This window comes from Alosa sapidissima, chromosome 16 (assembly GCF_018492685.1).
Source record: "Alosa sapidissima isolate fAloSap1 chromosome 16, fAloSap1.pri, whole genome shotgun sequence".
Classification (NCBI taxonomy): Eukaryota; Metazoa; Chordata; class Actinopteri; order Clupeiformes; family Clupeidae; genus Alosa; species Alosa sapidissima.
In genome coordinates this window covers 28,963,033-28,983,117 of record NC_055972.1, presented here as the reverse complement: position 1 = coordinate 28,983,117, position 20,085 = coordinate 28,963,033, and the positions used below count along the sequence as shown (strand labels likewise).

Here is a 20,085-nt window from a genome sequence, read left to right as displayed (position 1 = left end):
CTTGGGTGGCACCCAGTCTCGAGACTGCTACGAGATTAGACCCTTGTGTCTCAAGACTGGGTGCCACACAAGACAGCATCATCATCAGTGTGGCATGTGAAAGCAAACAACACTCTAGCTTCACAGCTGCCAAACAATCCAATGAAGCCTGGAGGGGTAGGCCACACTTCACACACACACTCATGTCACACACATACACACACACACACTGAAAGCATAGCCAGAAATAGCTTGTGAAATAAGCACAGGTTTTAGCAAAGCACACAAGCCCAATACGGTATAGATATAACCCAGACAAAACCACACCAGTGCATGAATATAATTTAGATAACATATTCCATCTTCTCTTTGGAAATACCATTCAAAAGACAAGATAAATCACACAACGTAAACATTCACTGTATTCTGTCTATGTGTACACACTGTCCTTTTGATAGATAAGAACAGAAATTGAAAAATGGCTACTTACTGCATTGTGAGTTTGCGTCTGTCCTACCAAGATGAGGATGTTGGAGCAGATAATGGACAGACAGAAGTTAATCAAGATGATTGACCGCTCGGACCTGATGTATCTAGAAGAACAACAACAATAGCAGCACAGGAACAAAGTCAATAAATCCGGATGCTTGATTGACAACTAGCATCAGTTTACGTCACACAAGCAGTGATTGCATTCCTCCAGTGGCATGAGGTTTCATAAATTGCTGCTGGTCGGTGACATTTAAATTGAGGCATGTTGATGGCACATCTTGGGGGGGGGGGGGGGTATGGGGGGGTCTGTTGTGAAACACCATGCCAGGTGCTGAGCAGTGGCTTTCTCAGCAGGACCATATTAAAAAAAAGCAATCTGCATTGTGCTCATTAAAATGCACCTACCTCCAGAGCACGGCATAGACCACTGCCAACGTGATCAAGGCCAGACAGGACAGGCCGCAGCCAATGACCAGTGTCACAGACGGAACCCCTGTGTACTCCATGGTCTGCGAGAGAGAGAGAGAGAGAGAGAGATCACAAGGAGAGCCAGGACTTGTTTCATGTGATGGTCACAGTGGGGGGGGGGGGGGGGGGAGTGGACGATGCTTTATGGCATGTGGACGATGCTTCATGGCATGTCCCTTTTGCCAAAGAAGCCACAACATGGCTGAAACATGATCAATAATCAAGAGCACAATAACACATAAGATGACACTGTGTTCAGAGCTCAGCACTGACACTCTGGCACAGCACCGTTTTGAAATCTTGTCCAATTTGCAGCCATGCAACAACATATAGTAATTTAATGGCGAGGGGATGGCTAAAGAATGTTATACATCACATTAGCAAAGGTCTACCTGCAATAAGAAGCAAGACAGGTGATAAACAATAGGGTTATTATTATGAAACACACTTCAATATAAGAGTATTCATCTTAAAAATAGGTAATAAATAGACCTAATACTGTGTCATCATACAGCACAATGTTAATTTAACCCTATAAAAGACATAAATGACAAAAAAACAGAAGTGATAAACGTTATTTACTGTCATGCCCACAACTGTGCTATTCCTGACCTCAAACCCAAGCCAGTGTGCTCACTATCTCAATCTCCTGCTGTATTCTATTCTACTACCCTCACCCATCATGCTAGCAGAAGCTGCAGTGCTACCTTCCAGCGTTATCAGCCTGCTAGGCCTTTATTGATGGCTCTCCTCCTCTGAATCCCACCTGACATCGGGCCTCTGCCTAGCGCCACCCCTCCAGGGGGCCACAAGTCATCTTGACATATCAGCAGCGCATTCGCAATGAACAGAGTTATTAAACTTCACCCCTGCTGCATGTAAATAAAAGACAACACTGACATCTCTGTCACCTTAGCAACTGAGCCTGAAATATGTCTAGAAACATTTACGAAAACATCACAGAAGATAGAACAAAAAAAAGAAGGGGGAAAAAAACAGACCCCATTTTGTCACCTGTTACAGCAAGCATCTCTGCTGCAACCAACAACATCTGCTTTACTGGGACTGCCATAACATGACTGATATCCAATTAGTGAGATGTGATGAATAACAAGCTCTTGCATGCACAGGGCATCACACATTAACAGAGTAAGCATTTCCTATTGCTTATAGCCCACGCTCATCAGAGGAGCACACGACTAAGACACAACTAAGATGTCTGATCTGGCATGATATGGCAGATAAAACAGGTGCACTACACAGGAGACATAGAGAGCATATGAATGTGTAGGCTACTGCATACAGGATAAAGCGGCATAAACACGCGCGCGCGCGCGCGCACACACACACACAGACACACACACACACAGAAGCGCGGTCTAATGCATACTCCTGTGTGGAAGAATGAAGATCCTTATCTTCAAAAAATCAACACAGACGTATACTGATGCGAGTGGGCACAACACACTTGGCGTCCTTCAGATGGAGTAACAATTTATAACGGCACGCTATGCATTACAATGAAGCACTCGCTAAGGCACTAACCCACGTAAAACAATGATTCCACGCAAGCAATCTGTTACATCAAAAGCAAACTGAACACCACTTACTATTTCTCGTGGTTGTTGAGCCAAAATGGCGAAGGTAGATACACGATCACATAAGCATTTAGTATGGGATGCATCGGTAAGCACGGTTTTGCATCCTCTGGAGGACCAGGTTCCCCAAGAATCGTTCCTGCAAGGAGAGGGAGGCAAAGAATATTAATTCTGTTCCATAGTTCGATTTAAAAGGGCTTTTGAAAATCTGTCTAGATTACGATCCCAAAACACTGCGTCTAATCTACTTATACCGAATCTGAAAATAAGATGATGACATACAAGTCAAAGCAGCCGGCAATTTAGTCCTGAGTATTTATCGCTAGCTCTAACGGTGAGCAGAGCCAGTGTGGAGCTGTCCAAATGCGATGCTGCTGAATGATTCAATTCTTCCATACGCCATTTCTTAAAAACATTTGCGTTTCAAATAGCCTAAATATGAAAACATTACATTACAACAGCGATCGGGTAAAACACCTATGCAAGACACAGCAAGCAAAATACAAAAGGCAAACATCTTTACCCGGACTTTTCCAACCGAAACTGAAGACCGCGTACGGTTTTTTTTTTCCTTCCGAAAATCACTCGTATTTTCTTCTCCTTTCCCGGAGGTTGTTATTTTAATATCTGCCCCTTTAGGTTGATCTTTCCCCCTAGCTGTTGTAATTAGAAGCTTTTGGACGCTTCCTAAGGGAAAATTTCAGCCTGGGAACGGTGGACGGCATTAGATTGATACTCTGTTCTCCTCTCCTGCTTCTACGGAGGAGGGGGGAGGTTCTGCACACACAGTACACGACAGGGAGAAAATTCTGTCTTTTTTCCACACTGACAAATACCTATTCCGTAAATACATAGTGTATTCAAACATTACTATATTGTTTATAATCATTCTCCCGCACTTGGCTTAATTTGCTGAGATATTAGATGTTGCCGAAATTCCAGCATAATAACGCACCACCCTATGAAAACACACTGGTGGTAGTAGCCCATTTTGTCTCTCCCTGTGGCAGCCACAACCACAGACATCGCGTTTCCTCAATCCCAAACACCTAAACTTTTACTCTTCACAGACTGCGACAGATATCTGCTGTGGGTATCACATAAGCCCACATGACCGATGGCATTCCAGTTATATTCAAATCAAACACATCACAATACTTTTACCAGTTGCTTTCAGTCCCCCCCCCTCTCTCTCTGTTAATGTGTGTGTGTGTGTGTGTGTGTGTGGGGGGGGGGGGGGTAGCATACAACTCTAACTACAAGTTTCTAAACATGCAACCAAGTATTGTGGAAATGCACATCTCTCTCCCTCTCTCACACACATACTCACACACACACACACACCTAAAGAGATATTTCACATGCTCCCGTGAGGTTGTGCAACAGACACAGGTGAGACCAAAGCCCTCTCCACAGTGGAGTGGTTAATACAGAATCGATCGAGACAGTCGACAGAGAAGAGAAGTGAAGAAGCCACTTCTCTTGACAATTCCACCACTGCCACGCCAATACTTATTCATTCTCTGAGATGATTAGGAAGCCCCCCAGACTATACTGCATTCATTTACTCCAGGCTCTGTGCATGTCAGCAAAACCTTTCTCCAAAGAGAATGCTTCAGTGACCGTCAGTTTGTTTAATTATAACAAATGGAGGCTGGAAAGCGACACTGAAGCCATCCAAGTCTTCAATTGGGATTTGTGAATAAAGACTGGGGATATCATCGTAAATCCCTGATTCTGTATGCATGTTTTTATGAACGATTAGCATGAGCTGAGCTGTAAGGACTAGACCTGCACTAGTGCACAGACTGGACTTTTCTTCAGGTGACTGTACTGCTGATTGGCTATCCTCATTGGGCTCTCCTCAAAGTCTCTTGGGTGAGTATGAGCCAGCGGTACGGAAACTCAGCACGTGTCTCTTGACTCTGTAAAGCCGGATTAACAAGGGACACCGGATCCACACCTTGTCTCTACAACATACACAGACACACACACACACACACACACACACACACACACACACACACACACACACCTCTGCACAGAGCAGCCCAAGGTGAGAAATCTGGACATAACGGTAACGAGCTTGGTCTTCATGAGACCCTGGAATATTCTCAGATGGGAGAGAGGGACCACCGGCCGCCTGCCGCCATGCAGTAAAGAGAGGTGGGCAGAGCTCTACAGGCAGAGAACAACCCCTACAAGACTAGACTGGGCCATGCCACTTAACCCGACATGACTCTGGGGAGACTGGCCCTTTTAATAACTGACATATACAGGTTGCTTTGGATAACAACTAAAATGAATAAGTAAGTACTGTAAGTGAATGTCACTATGCATTTGTGAGGTGCTGCTAGTGCATTTGTTAGGATCTAAATACGGTGCTTTGCGGTTATGTAGATGTCTTAAGCTATCTCTACATGACACTGACTACGAATGTACCGGTAATTGGCTTCTGAAGTACAACTAATTAGCAAGGATGGCAGTTTCTGCCAAAAAGGTACTCAACAGGCAAAACTATGACAAATAAATGGGTGAGTTAAGTATAGGCCAGGCTGTGAATATCAAACATATAATAAACATAAACATTCCTTATTAAATTCCTTATTTTGCACGTTTATTTTTTAAACAATGCACCCAGGGGTGTGGCAATTAACAACTTAGGGAGTGGCTTAGCGCATTGTCTAAAAATCGCTATTGTACACCTGGTCAGAAAGTCTATGGCGAGTTGTTTATATGTTATTAGTATAATTTGCCATACTAGTCATAACTCTGTGTTACAGGCATATAAAATGCAAAACTTGTACCTATAATTTTAGATAATAATAATGTCTGGGTTCGTTATGGACTTCTGTGATATAAGGGATCAGTGAGTCGCAATGGCACGCTCTAATAATGATGGCTGACTTAGAAGTACATTGGTCTCTTAAGTGATGGGCCTAAAAATACTGATTCGACACAACAGAAATAATCAGCGGTATTTCATGGACTGTCATGAACAGAAGACGGTGTGTGTGTGTGTGTAGATTAGTGAGTGTTTGGATGAGCATGTATGCATGCGTGCAGTTCAACCACACACCGCATCTTCTCTCATCAAGGCCGCTCAACCTTGCGCTGGAGCGAAGGAAATTAAATGTCTCCCGTGCATATTCTGCTAATGGTTCATGAATGAAACATACTTCACATCATAATAAGAAGTCAGAACTCCAGCTGTGTTTTTCGCTCATCTGAACTTGCGCTCTGCTCTCCTGTTTAACAACCACTTTAACAACAAAGTAAGCCTAGACAGTCCCTGTTGTATGAAAGCCCAGGAAGAAAATATTGCTATAGAAATAAATGGCACCAAATACCAAAAAATTAATAAAAAAAAAAATGCTGAGGTGATTTGATTTGACGTACAGCATCGGGAAAGTGAGAGGTAAGTGTCTCCTTAGGTGATTTATACAGGGCTCGACAGCCAATAGACAAATGAGGCAGATTTAATTACATTTGGCCACTCGGCTGATATTTTGACATATAATTAGAGCTTCTCCACAGCTCGCCTCCCTAATTCCAACGCAAGAAGCAGGCAGGAGCAACACAAGGGACTCAGGCGCTCCATCAGAGAGAATGGGAGGAATGAATTATTGGCATTGTGGTTTTGAAAAGGAAAAAAATGAAAGAGAAGTTGCACTGCCGACAACTAATGGAGCAGAGTTTGTCATACAAACAAAGCCAAAAGACATTCAAGCTGCAAAACACAATCATAGAAAACAAGTATCATTGTTGTTTCATTCCATTGCCCAGTCACTGACCAATAGGATTGTCACTAGTGACCTGCACTATCTGCAACATAGCCAATGACTTTAAAGGAAATTTGGTTGTGTCCAGTCACTGACCGTTAGGATTGTCACTAGTTAACTGCACTACCTGCGACAGAGCCAATGTCTTTAAAGGAAATGACTATGTGGAGTGCTGCAGATGGCGGTCATTGCTGCGGCCGACCGGTCACCTGCAGAGGTGATGCTGTCTGCATCTCTGGCCATATCAAAGCAGTAGGGATTCAAGGGGGAAACAAAGGCAAGTCTCCATGGAGTTCATCTGGCATATTATAAATGCACCACAGCCACTGCTAGGGGTTAGAGGGGACAGAGGTGCATTGGTGCGGGAAGAAGGGGGGGGGGTCAAGCACGTCCACTGGCATTTGTGGCACTTTCCTTGTCCACTGACTTAAGAACAAAAGAAGAAGACGGGCAGGCTTTTCCAGAAAGGAATGGTCATTTTTGAGGAGAGAAAAAAAGCTGCCCAAAAGCTATTATCAAACGTCAGTGCATTGGAATTGAAAAAAAGACACATGGTCTGGAGAAAGTGGGTTTGGTTCTGTAACTCAACAAAGGATGGCTAAGGCAACAGGGCCACTGAAATCATTAAAGCCCTTTAAACTTTAAAGGCAGAGAGATAGGGAGGCAAACATTCACGCTTGACAGACTCCCACAATCAGACCGGGCTTATTGATTGTGTATGATAACAAAGTTGTTGATGACATCGAAGTTGTTGATGCCTGTGATTCCACTAAACACTAAAACCTTCTGAGCAGCACAATGGCAACAGAGGATAGGAGCTGGATCTCAGCCATGCGAGGGATGTGGAGAAGAGAGTGTGATAAGGTATGGGGGGGGGGGTTAGCTTTTATCTGTTGCATGAAATGATGCTGTTTGGAAACATTCACTTTCTTTGAGACATGGGGCCTAGGACACGGACATAAACACAAATATCTGCATTTTGCTTCAGTGAATGCAAGACTGATCTCAACTCAAATATCTATTGAGGAAAAAGTATCTATTTCTAAGTGTATGCACTTCGATAAACTGAAAGAGTTTTCTTATACCCACTTTTTCTTATACCCACAATTTTATTGAGAGTTTGGAGATATAATGAGTGCTACCCAGGCATACTGTATTTTATTATTTTGCCCTGTCTGTCCCTCTGTAGACTCCAAATCAGATGCAATCAGACCCCTCAACAGCCAAAGATGCTGGGTCCGTTTCCCAGAGCCGGCCTTTCATTATTTATTTACCTATTGTTCAGGCGGTCCATTAGAGTAATCACTGGTAATGGCAGTGTGTCAGCACACTGCGTCTTGACCTGCACTCCCGAATGGCCGGTGCCACGTATCGTGATGCTCTGAAAGCACTTGGTTGGCAGCGGACGCCATGCCTGGCCGTGCACACAGGGGGAGGTCACTGCAGGGCTAACTGCTCATGTGGCTTCTGTGGCTATACAGAGAGAGTGAAGAGTAAATGTATGGGAGGAAGGGTGGGCAGTGATGGCTCCTTAGCAGTGGTCTGGGGACGCGCTGGAGCCCACTGCTCACTGGAGGACACAGTAACATGGACACGTACAGTATGGAAGAAGGCTGTTTGTGCTGCTTGTACATGGGTAGTCACTCAGCTCACTTTCATATGTGGACGACATGTTTTTAAAGATTCATGAACATGAAATAACCTTTTTAAAAAATGTATGTGTTCCCAAAAATGTATAAAAAGCCTTATAACATACACAGTATGCATTATTTCTTCTAGGCTCAAAACAAATCTGATGTTAATACAGATTTTACAGATTCAGATTTTTTTCATGTACAGTATAACAATCTATTTTCAAATCTTAAAGGGCTCAATTCATGCCTAAATTCTGTCACAGTACTGAACTTCAAGCTCTGGAAGTAACGTAGGATATCATCCCTAACATGTATAAACAGGCTGACAATCATAAGGATGCTTGTGTGTAATGAATTCATTATGTTGCTGATATGGGATCATTATTTGCCTTGATTCCAAAAAAAATGTCACAATATGCACAATCACGTCAATCAGCTTGGAAGGATGACAGACAGACACGCTCCACGATTATTTGAGCATTTAGCTCCACGGGCTGTGTACACACATTTTCAAATCAAAATTAATTGACGAGCATGTGTGCGCACATGAACACATCTGCCAAACAGATTAGTGAGCAGTACAAATAACATATATCTATGATCATGAATAATCATGAATCCCACGTCGTCATATAGAGTGAACAGACGTCAAGAAACGTGTTCCTCCATCAACTATCGAATCAAACATGGCTTAAACGGCTTTGATTAATACACTAATAACGCGCCAGTTTTTCAGCTTCCTCCCTCTGCACTTAAAGATGACTGTTAGAATACCATGGGGCCCCAATCCTTCCCCATAGTTCCAATTATACTTGAGAGGGCAGACTCGTGTGGCCCTGATTCAATAAAAATTGAATTTGGAAGAATATGCTTTCTCTATTTCCTTATCTTTTCAGTGAAAAGGAAAGACGGTGGCCCCGCTTGGTCCAACAGCCTCAGCAGCAGCAGCAGCAGCAGCAGCAGCGGCAGAAGCATGGAGCAATTTTCATATTTGAGAGTTATTAAGATTAAATTGCAGCCATTTTCAATTTGCGAAATAGACGAGCTGCCTTCTGTTTTTTTTTTTTTAGCTTTCCGAAAGAAATCCAGGGAGGAAAGATGAAATAATTGCTGTGAGATTGTCATTTGATGTCACTTTTTAACTCAGGAGTCAATGAGTGTTCCCATGACACATGGTAGAGGTCTGCACTGACATGCGAAATGGGAACTTTGAGTTCCTCAGAGTTATTTTCAAATAACAGATTAAAAGGCAACACAAGTGCCAACAACAGCGTAGCGGAACTCTTAATGATCTGGGATTACTTTATCATATTACCCTGAGGGTAAGTATGTTTATTTCACTGACAAACACTAATGAATCTGCTCTTCAGGACTTATATCTCAATCTTAAAAGAGGACTTATATCTCAATCTTATCACCTTAATCTATACTGTACGCAACATATAGAATCTGTCCGTAATCTATAGATAACCCTCAAATAATGCAATGATACAATGATACAAATCTGCTTTGATGATGTTATCTAAACTCAGCATAGCTCTGTGTGGACTGTTGAACTTCAGTTCTGTGGTGCTATAGCACTACACAAAGGACTCGTCTTTTGTGAGCTGATTTGCTTTGCACTCTGCTGATCAGAGAGCTTGTTCTCATGATGATGACTGATCTGGCTGATGAGGCCGTTCACTATCAGATCAGCTAGGCTCCTACATCAGAAGGGAGCAGCTGAGCTCTGATAGACCCCTCCTGCCCAGCTCAAGAGTGGCTGGCCTGAACCTGACACCTAATTCCTTAGGCGGGGATCACACTGACCAACGGCAAACGGCAGGTTTCCTGTTGTTCTCTATGGTTCGGCAGCGGACAGTGGCAGCGCTATAGTGTGATGCTAGCGTTGAACAAGCTGAGCGTTGAACTTGGTTCAACTTTCAAAGCGCAACGCAAGCGTATTCAATTGTCAGTTTAGGCAAACCGTTTGGGTTACTTAGGACCGAGATAGAACTTATTATGGTCTGAGTGCTGCACTAAGCTTGTCGCTGCTGTTTGCCGCTGGCCAGTGTGATCCCCGCCTTAAGGTCCTGTCCATTGGGGGAAGCTGTCAATACCACGGTGAAGAGGCGTTAATTGCAGTTTGCGGTATAACAGAGAATTAACTGAAGTGGACATGGCTTGATAGGTTCGAGAGCAAATGAAGACCGAGGTGGAAAAAGCACCAGCATTCACAGCACAATACACCACACAGCATTGTGTTCACAGTGCTGGATAAAATGAATAAGGAGAAGACCACAAAGGTCTTTGGGTGGACCAAGTTGCTTAATGCAAAACCATTAAAGGGATACATCTAAAAAACAAGAATCTCATTATTTTCACAAGGTTATGGCATAGCGTGGGCCTATATACAGCACACATAACAAATCCAGTCTGTGCTGCCTAGATACACATGACACATTAGTTTCCATGTGTGGGTTTCCATGGATACAGAGCTACAGGACATTCAGAGGCAGGAAAATGGCTTTACTTACATGATGGTACTATCCCACAATGCACAGAAAGGATTCTTTGTTCCCTATGAGAAAAAGGAGAGAAGAACATGCAGTAACATCAATGGCAAGGCACTCGCCAAAAAGAAAACATATTTTTGAATCAATCTGCCCAAAATATAATTGACCAAAAAATGGCACAGTCTCAAAAAAGGTACACAAGCTACAGTGGAATTTGCTAACAGGGGTCTTGGGCTGATTAGAGACCCTGTATTCAATAGATTGCCCCCTCTATCTATGATGTTAAAGCAAAGTACTCGGCTGTAAAAGCCCCTGTCCTTGTAATTATCCAACTATAGAGCTGTGTGGTATCCTGACACTTAAAAACAGGACCACCCAGAGCCCCTGCAAATTAATTATTGAACTAATTACTCTCCTTTGTTTGTTGATTAATGCGCTTTGAACATATGGCCCCCGTCAGTCAGGCGACAAAGCCAGAGGACGAATCCTGACCAATTCCCCTTGTGAAGTTTGACAGGGACATGTGACCTCGTGCGTTTGCAAGGAGTGAGAGCAGAACACGTGCTCGCCTGCCAAACGATGTCAAGTATCACCAGATGAGGCTTCTTCTCATGCCTGTCTGAAAGATTGCAGAAGGCACTTCAAACTACACGTATATTAAATAAGTTAGGGGGTGAAAACTAGCCAGAGCCATTATGGGGAGCCCGTCTGTCAAGTTTAAAGTTGGCAGCAAGTTTTGATTTAATTGAATGTCTTTTGAAACGGCTATCATAATGCATTGGGGGAAGTGAAAATCTATATACATGGTTGTCATCGTCGTTTTGAGCCATTTGTGATTCAAATCTCATTTCTGTCACTAATTTATGGAGCCCTCGGGTCCGTGCGCACACACTGCGTGAAAACATTCAGCATTTAAAGTGGAGCATAGGCTGACAGAGGGAATAGATGTGCATTTAGTATGCACGGAAGATGAACTGAGTGACTATGCACATTTACACTTTGGGAATCAGAGAGAGCAGTATGCAGTATGGACGGAGTATGGAGTAATGTCATGCTGAGAGATGCACAGACTAGGGGACGAAGCCATGGCCTCATGATCACTATGAGCAAATGTGTACTAGTGTATGCAGAGGAGCATTCCTGTGTACAGTAGATTGGACAAATATATGCTAACAAGAAGAAGTCAATGTTGTATGGATTTGAGCAGACAGTAATTGATACAGTACACACACAATAGTAGACATATGTATTTCATGGACTGTCCATTCCACCTCCAACATACTAATATATAGATGTAGATACATTTGACTGTATACTGTATGTATGTATGTATGTATGTATGTATATATGTATATTTAATTATGTATGTATGTATGTATGTATGTATGTATGTATGTATGTATGTACGTACGTATGTATGTATGTATGTATGTATGTATGTGAGTATGTATGTATAGGTAAATAGATGTATAGATAGATAGATGTATACAGTAGATAGGTAGATAGAAAGATAGATAGCTAAGGGGTAGCTGTATTAAAGCTTTTGCGCCCACGTAAAATGAAGAAGCACAGCGTTTGGCCATGCCGCTGACAATGCTGCGTTTGCAAGTGTACGTAAATCTGGCCCTGAGTGTTTTGAATAAGAAGAGGTGTGTACAGTCAGTGTTTGCACTGTGTGGAGGGAGTTTACTTACATTGGCCAGGTGAGCGAGCTCGATCTCCATCTGCACCTCTGTGACCTTTGGCTCTGGGCGCACCGTCACGGCGATGACCTTGGAGTTCACAGCTGTGTTATTCCTGCACAAGAAATGGAAGTGTGTCAAAACCAAGAGCAAAGAGCAAAAGCATGACTACACCTCCTCTATGGCAAATCATATGTGCCATTTCTATTACTATACCCATCTACTCAATAATAACTCAAATAATAAAACAGTAAACTAAAGTAAAAAAAGAAACTCTGCCTGTCACCAAGGTCACTTTATATGGTGCACTTTAAATTATCCAAGGTGAGATTCAATTCTGACAAGTCATATTCAGGTCATCTAAATTTATGACTTCTAAAATGTGGTTTCCCTCAGTCACATGCCAGGGAACTGCCTTACATTAACCTCCACAGTAACAATTGATTTGTGAATGGCTGCACATCCAGTCCTATAGCTCCCGGAAATGCCTTTTTTTTGTGATGGAGGGGGGTGTCTTTGTCTGCCAACCTTCCCCCCAAAGGGCAAGGCAGGACAAAGACAATATCCCAGTAGCCAAATCACTTCTGGTGCTCTTCTCTATGCAAATGATCCAACTGTTATTGGAGACAATTTGTGAAGCCTTAGTTAAGAGGCACTCACAGCTCCATAACTGTTACTTTAGGCGATTTAGGCAATATTCAATCACAACACAGAAAACAAAAATATGAAACAGCCAAACAGCAGAGTGGCACCTCTTGACAGGCCTTTCATTTTGTTCAGGTGGATGCATCTGCCACCAATTACAGTGTGATGATTGAGGTAATTAGCCCAGCACATAACATCATAACCCCCCACCCCCCCTCCCCCCACCCCCCAGGGAAGGGTCTAATGCGAATAGTTCATTCTGACTGAAAAAACATACATAACAAACGCTGTCGATCACATTTGGCAAATGTGATACATTCGTGTACATGCTAGTGTTACACAAACAAGATTTCCTTTTATTTTGTCAGCAGATACTGATTAAACTCTCACCAAGCCTTACCAAATTGCATTCGGAAATTAAAGCACACAAATACATTTAATTACAAGAGCTCTTAGGGTCTTAGTTTAAAGCAAAATCTTTGCGTTCTTTCCTCCCCATGGCAAGCATAATGAGCTTTGATTACACACACACACACACACACACACACACACACACACACGAACAACCAGAACGAAGAACATTTCCACAGAAACATTTGTCACAAAGGCCAACTCTGGGCATGATTTCACGGTCCATTTGATCCAAGACACCAAGATTGAGCATAGACACAGCACAGGAACTCCATCCCTTGAAAGATTCACTGTATATACTGTATAGCCTTTCTTGCCAAACAGCTAGAATCCTAAAGAGATATTTTCATTCAGTGCTCTTTTATCATAGAAACGGCATCTGTCGAATATGGCAGAGAAAAATCCCACAGCTAACCTATCCTGACAACCCCCCTTTTGTCTTTGATTATTTCATTCTGGTCATACTTTTGCCGCAATGAATGTCCTCAAAGTTCATACCTGCATAGAAAATGGATGGCACTTCCTTCTTCGGATAATGTATTCTTGAACAAAAGCCTTACCTCAGTGATTATGAAAGTAGGCATTTTTTATACCTCAGGTACAAAGACATTTCTTTTCTTAGCAATCACAGAAGTCATGGTGGAGTACGGAGCATATGATTAGAGTCATATACAGTATAAAGAAGGACTGCAACTCACTGTAATTACTTTGATTACTCATTTAGCTTATTTGGGTCATGCTTAATTAAAATGCAAGTTACAATTCATCACTTTCGCATAAAAGCCTTCCAGCTGACAATGTCATAGCTTTGCACTTCTAAAGTTTCCTTCCCCCGCTTCAGGACATGTTGTTCCACATGATGTGTTTTAGTGGGGAAATCAAGAAATCACTAAAGTGCAACTCATCCTCATAGACAGACATCTTTTTTTTTTGCACTCCTGCAAAGTTTAGTCTTATGCAACTGTGCCCTACGAAAGTTTCCCCTTGTCACCACAAAGTCATGCAGGCTTCTGTTCTCCCTCTCCAACCTCTTCCCGACAATAAAAAACACTCCTCACACATGGGCAAAGGTGTGTTGCTGGTTCCCTAGATGTCTATCTATTCTTTTGAGTTGCTAAGGAGCAGAGCGTTTTTTTAAGGAAATCTCGCTCTGCTTTTCTGTCATTTTTTTCCCTCTTTCTTTCTTCCTGCTGTGCTCCCACCCCTGGGGGCTTGTATCCCATGGAGACAACACACTGCGGGTCAGCGCGAAAGCGAACGGTGGGGAAGAAAGCAAGACTGACAGCTCAGGTGCACTCTAGGCATTGTCCTAGGAGGTCAATGCTCTCCTACGCTCCCTCCGGGTCTGCGGGAGAAAGCGAGAACAGGAGCTTTTTTTTCTTCTTCTGGCAGGCAACGACAGCACACAAACTCAGTAAGAAACCTTTCAGCTTTGATGTGTTCAACAAGCATTACGCTAGCTGGGTCTCATACAGTACATTCCCTACTATTTTCTCTTTTCTTCTCTCTTGATGTCCTGTTAACTCCTCCGTCACAAAACACCATCATCAAATCATTAAAGCTCAAATCTGCCTCTTGACCTTGCAGTATAGCTTACCCCTCTGTCAGAGTATTTCCACTAGGACTTCGCCACATCGTGCCTTCACATTCATTACAAACACTAAATCTCGTTTTCCAGGCATTACTAAAATTGACAGAACGTCTTCGTACAACTGACATAAATTCTGGAAATTCTTCAATTTCCCCTGGGGATCAATAAATTATCTATCTATCTATCTATCTATCTATTTCTATCTACCTATCTACTGTATACATCTATCTATCTATACATCTATTTACCTATACATACATACTTACATACATACATACATACGTACATACATACATACATACATATATACATACATACATACATACATACATACATATCATAAATCCACTGGGGTCTTTAAGTGCGTCTCCTTGAACTGTCATTCCTCATTTTTTCAGCCTCTTGACCCACAAGACATAGACACACTTCTAATGAGCAGAGGAAGACAAGTGCCAGCACCCTCCTAACTTGTGAACTAAGAAAAAGCATTGTCCAGTATACTGAATATCGATCAAAAATAGCATGAATGCATAAATTCAATCATGTTGGATTTAACCTTTGAAACATCTAATGGCGCTGGACAGCTTTCTCCCACTCTAAATTGATGATGAATTGAGAATGAAATTGTGCTTACTTGTGTTGTTAGGGTTGCCCTTTAAAATGTGTCCATGTAGAAATTACTAGCGACAGGGTGTAGAGGACGAATTGCAACATATTAACTGAAAGCATTCTGTTCTATTGTCCTTCCAGGAAACTTTAAGGGACGAATTATATTGGGCATGAGATTATTTCTCCAGCCACAACAAAATGGACAGTCTGGTCATTGTGTAGGAGAACTTAGATGTTTGGTTAGTGTTTTTGTTTGTCTAGTGTCCGTGGACATTAATTCAGCAAGCGTTTTATGGAGAGATGCATTAGTGGGACTTAATGAGAGTGCTAAGTAAATAAAATAAATATAAAAAAATAACAGGAACAGAACCTGTGAGTGAAATTAATCTATCATTGTCATTCCAAGCAAGTTGTTGACATCTCAAAGAACAACAACAATGTTGTCAGACACTTCCTCTCTGGTGTCCTATTGCCCCACAATTACAAAAAACAAAATGTTAGTCAGTATTCCCAGGGTGCCCCAGTGTTTGCATACAGTATCAAAGTCTTAATCAAATACACACAAATCATGTATTAGCTATTATGCTGGGAATAGATATCATGACTTTCATTAGTGTGTGTCTGTGTGGTGACTGACTTACTTTGGGGATGGCAACATCAGCCCCAGTGTCTTGTATAGGACTGTCCCAAGTATGAACACAGGTGACCCATCCATGTCTGTGGAGGAATGCAGATATGTGATTGGTTACATTGCTGGGAGAGCAATATATATCATAACCAGGCAGCCTCTTAATGGCTGGGCTGTTGCTGATGGGTAATTTTTCACATAAACAGTTAGTTGATCCTTTCCACCAGAAAGCAGAAAGGTGAAACAACAACAATGGCACAATATGAGATGGATTGCGTTCCACAAAAAGTTTGAGATGCTTGACTTCAGGGACGAAACTGAGCATGATAAATGGTGCATGATAAACATTCCCCATCCACTTTAATTTGGAATCAATACACAGCACAATGTTCCACACACAATACAACACAATGCTAAAACAATAACAAAACATAACAAATTAAGGACTTTACTTAAATCTCTGGGATCTCGGTGAGATCTAAAGCTTGCTGGCTTTAGACTACCGTATATTTGGCCCAGTGGTGCCAGCTAAGCTCCCCACACCCCTGTAACTTTACTGCCAGCAGTGCATTAAGCAATACGTTAGCGCTGTCCCCCGTGAGCGATTGATCTGGCGAGTACATTATTTCGTGTTGAAAAATATCCCTCCCCAAAGCCAGAGCAGCTGACCCTTGTTAAAGAAGGTCTCCGTGCATTTCTCACAAAGTGAAGATTCTTGCCAGGCTCCATGCAATGAACAGAGAGTGACTTATGCCCCCCATCAATCCAGCCTCGCCTTTCTCCCTTCCTTCTCTATCTGTGATATACTTCAGATAAGACTGATCAAACTAATTAACGGAATTGTCTGGCATGCGAGAGGGAGAGGGCTTGCAACCTGCCATTGTTTAAGTGGATGCTGAGAAATGCTGTGTTGCCTGAATATAAAAATGGCTTTTGCCCTGGTGAGTGAAACCACAAACCACTTGGTTCGCAGCTGACCAGCTGACAGCGTCTCTGTTTTACACAGAGATACCTCCCTCTAGCTCTCATCAGAAATCTTAATTATGACCATCTGGGTCTGGATCTGACTGTTCTTTCCAGTCGAGGAGTTCTGGACACATTTCACAATGAATGCACGAGCTCATCATGCTTGTTTTTATTGTTAAAGTTTGGCATTTTAAGTGATCATGAATGATCTGAATTTTCGCCCCCCCACGTTCCAGTTCTCGACTTTCGCACCTTGTATACGCTGACAGGAGCTATATTTAACTGGCTTGACGGTGCACTCCAGTGGATGATGGAGCAACCAAAAAGGTCAGGCTCGGGGAAGTAACTAAATGTAATCAGCCACGACTGAGCAGTGCTCTGGCCACGCACCAACTGTTGTGGCTCTCTGCAGTGATTTAGGAACCAAATGGGAGGCGACGGTAAACAAGCCACACGGAGGTTCAGGAGAAGCCCGTCCAAAAGATCTAAAGCTGGAGGAAACCTCTCACACAAATATTACAGTGACACCAACACTAAAGAGTGAGCCAAGGGGGAATGTATTTAGAGGTGCCATCCATATATCAATGTGTACATTTCCATAGATTGGATACATGGGAATGTTGTACCAATCAAGCAAACTGTGTCTCAGTCCACAAACATGGGCTATGTATTGCTGTGTTTCTGCTTACGGTAATAGGGTGACTTTTTTTATTTGCACAGTGTGACCACAGGTGTTACACATCACATGGACTGCACAGTAGTGTGTGTGTGTGTGAAAGTATATATACTCTTTTGATCCCGTGAGGGAAATTTGGTCTCTGCATTTATCCCAATCCGTAAATTAGTGAAACACAAACAGCACAGGGGAGCAGTGAGGGGTTAGGTGCCTTGCTCAAGGGCACTTCAGCCGGGGATGTGGGTATGGGAGAGCAGTGCTCAACCACTTCCCCCGCCCACATTTGTCCTACTGGAACCGGCAACCCTTCGGTTACAAGCCCAAAGCCCTGACCAGTAGGCCACGGCTGCCCCTCCAACCCTTCGGTTCCAAGCCCAAAGCCCTGACCAGTAGGCCACGGCTGCCCCTCCAACCCTTCGGTTCCAAGCCCAAAGCCCTGACCAGTAGGCCACGGCTGCCGCTCCATCCACGGCTGATGGATGCTGTGTGCTGTGTGTCTACTTTACCTGCAGACTGTGGTAGAAAAATGCCCTTGGGGATGACCACTTTGTCTTCAGAGTTCCTGGCCCAGTCCACCATCCCCTTCCTGCCCTTCATGGGGAAATTGATGTCGGTCATGACGGACACTGCCGGGAGCCTCTGGATGCTGGCCACTGGTGAAGTAACACACACACACACACAAACACACACACACACACAGACACACACACACACACTGCTTTTGAGTAACAATGTGACTGGGATGAGACAATGTGATTTTGACTGGACAGACAGACAGACAGTTAGTTAGTTGTTTTTGAAGTTGACAGTTTGTGAAGTGTGATAAATTCAATAGCTCCTTCGCTTACGCACTGACGCCCCAGGATACATGTGAGATGTTCAATAAACCCTCCAGCCGAGGTGTCGGCATTACATAACCCAATCATTGACGGCTGACATTAATCCCTGCTGTCAGAATCCTCTCTGAATTGTATCAGTCATACCGGCTGTTATGAGTCCCCTACCTCTCAGGGCTGTCTCCCGTATGTCTGCTACACACCTTGGGTAGTTTCATAGCCTCAGCACGAGGCATCTTTGCATGACGTGGCAGCAACACATGCAGCCACAGCTAGGATATCACCCATTTCGTCTCACAAGAAACCAGTCAAAACAGGCTAACACCTCTATTCCTCTGAGACAGGTCTGTGGCCCCACACAGCAACCTTTTAGTTGTTTACGAGTCACTGTGTGTGTGTGTGTGTGTGTGTGTAAGCTGTTTGCACAAAGCATGATATCCCATGGGGTCAGCATGTCAAGTAAACTACTTCTTTTTCAATGTCAATTTCACAGAACACAAGCGTCAGGCATCTCCAAACGTATTCACATCCCAGGATAGGACCATGGAGAGATATGAAAACATGCAAGTGTGAAGGTTAAAGAAAGTGCATCACTATGCTGAAGTTTGGGTAAAATTCAAATGAAAAATGATTTCATAGGACCTGATAAATTGCTAAAATGACACATATCCTTCTGTTCTAGGAGATAACAAGAGGCTCCAGATCTATCTGAAATAACACTGTGCAATTAGAAACCTGCCAGACAAAAATCTGTGTGCTCAACAGGGAGTGTTTTAATGAAACACCCCATTTTGGAATTAAAAAAAGTCAGTTTCTTTCCACTCATCCGCTAACTAGGCTCAGTCGGAAGGGCATCTGATCCAATGTGTTGTTCTGGCTGCCTTTACTAACGCTGGGTGGTGTGAACTTCACCAAGGAGGCGACAGCTGCGACTCTGTCCAGAGTTCTGCCACAAGAGATGCCATCATGTCGCCTCCTCCACCTCCTCCTCTTCCTCCTTCACACAGACTGAGTAGCAACCGCTAACGCTAACAGCGGGATAAACACGACCTCTCTGATAATGGCTGGAGCAACAGAGACATGTTCTCATCCACCTACAGTATTTCTTTTCAGTTGGAGAGAAGGGAATTAATTGATTTCAATGGAGGTGGCAGATTAGACGCTAACACCTCCACCCCCGTCTAAATGACAGCGAGCGCTCCACTTTATGCTGGCATTCCCGGAGAAATGATCTTCTTAAGAAACCTCTCTCCTTCTCTCACTTTCTCTCTCTCTCTCTCTCTCTCTCTCTCTCTCTCTCTCTCTCTCCGGCTCTGGTAATTGACAGACACCAGCTCTTTTTGCTGGTATGAACCTGTGGTACGACAGGTTTAAGAATGACAGTAAGCCCTCTCTTTTACAATGCATTTGGATGGCTTTGAAGGGGCTTTTACACATGGATGCAAACCCAATGCTTGGAGAGCAAGGAAGCAAACAACAGAGAGAGAGAAAGAGAGACAGAGAGAGAGAAAATTGAAAGATTGCTTTTCTCATTCTCTATGGCCCCCGTAAGGTTGTAATCTATGTAATTATTGGGTGGCATGTCATGTGAGA

General features: G+C 43.1%; 1 protein-coding gene across 3 annotated transcripts in view; it reads right to left on the bottom strand.

Annotated features, from left to right (window-relative positions):
* The window catches only part of adgrb3 (adhesion G protein-coupled receptor B3), a 146,576-nt gene that overhangs the window by 30,926 nt on the left and 95,565 nt on the right, over positions 1 to 20,085 (bottom strand). For all 3 annotated transcript variants that reach the window (XM_042065809.1, XM_042065811.1, XM_042065810.1), the window contains 7 exons: positions 18,163 to 18,309; positions 16,028 to 16,103; positions 12,143 to 12,245; positions 10,470 to 10,513; positions 2,550 to 2,676; positions 877 to 980; positions 470 to 572 (listed from right to left, as the gene is read on the bottom strand). In XM_042065809.1, the coding sequence (XP_041921743.1) occupies positions 470 to 572; positions 877 to 980; positions 2,550 to 2,676; positions 10,470 to 10,513; positions 12,143 to 12,245; positions 16,028 to 16,103; positions 18,163 to 18,309 (704 nt within the window). The remainder of the gene's footprint in view (positions 1 to 469; positions 573 to 876; positions 981 to 2,549; positions 2,677 to 10,469; positions 10,514 to 12,142; positions 12,246 to 16,027; positions 16,104 to 18,162; positions 18,310 to 20,085) is intronic.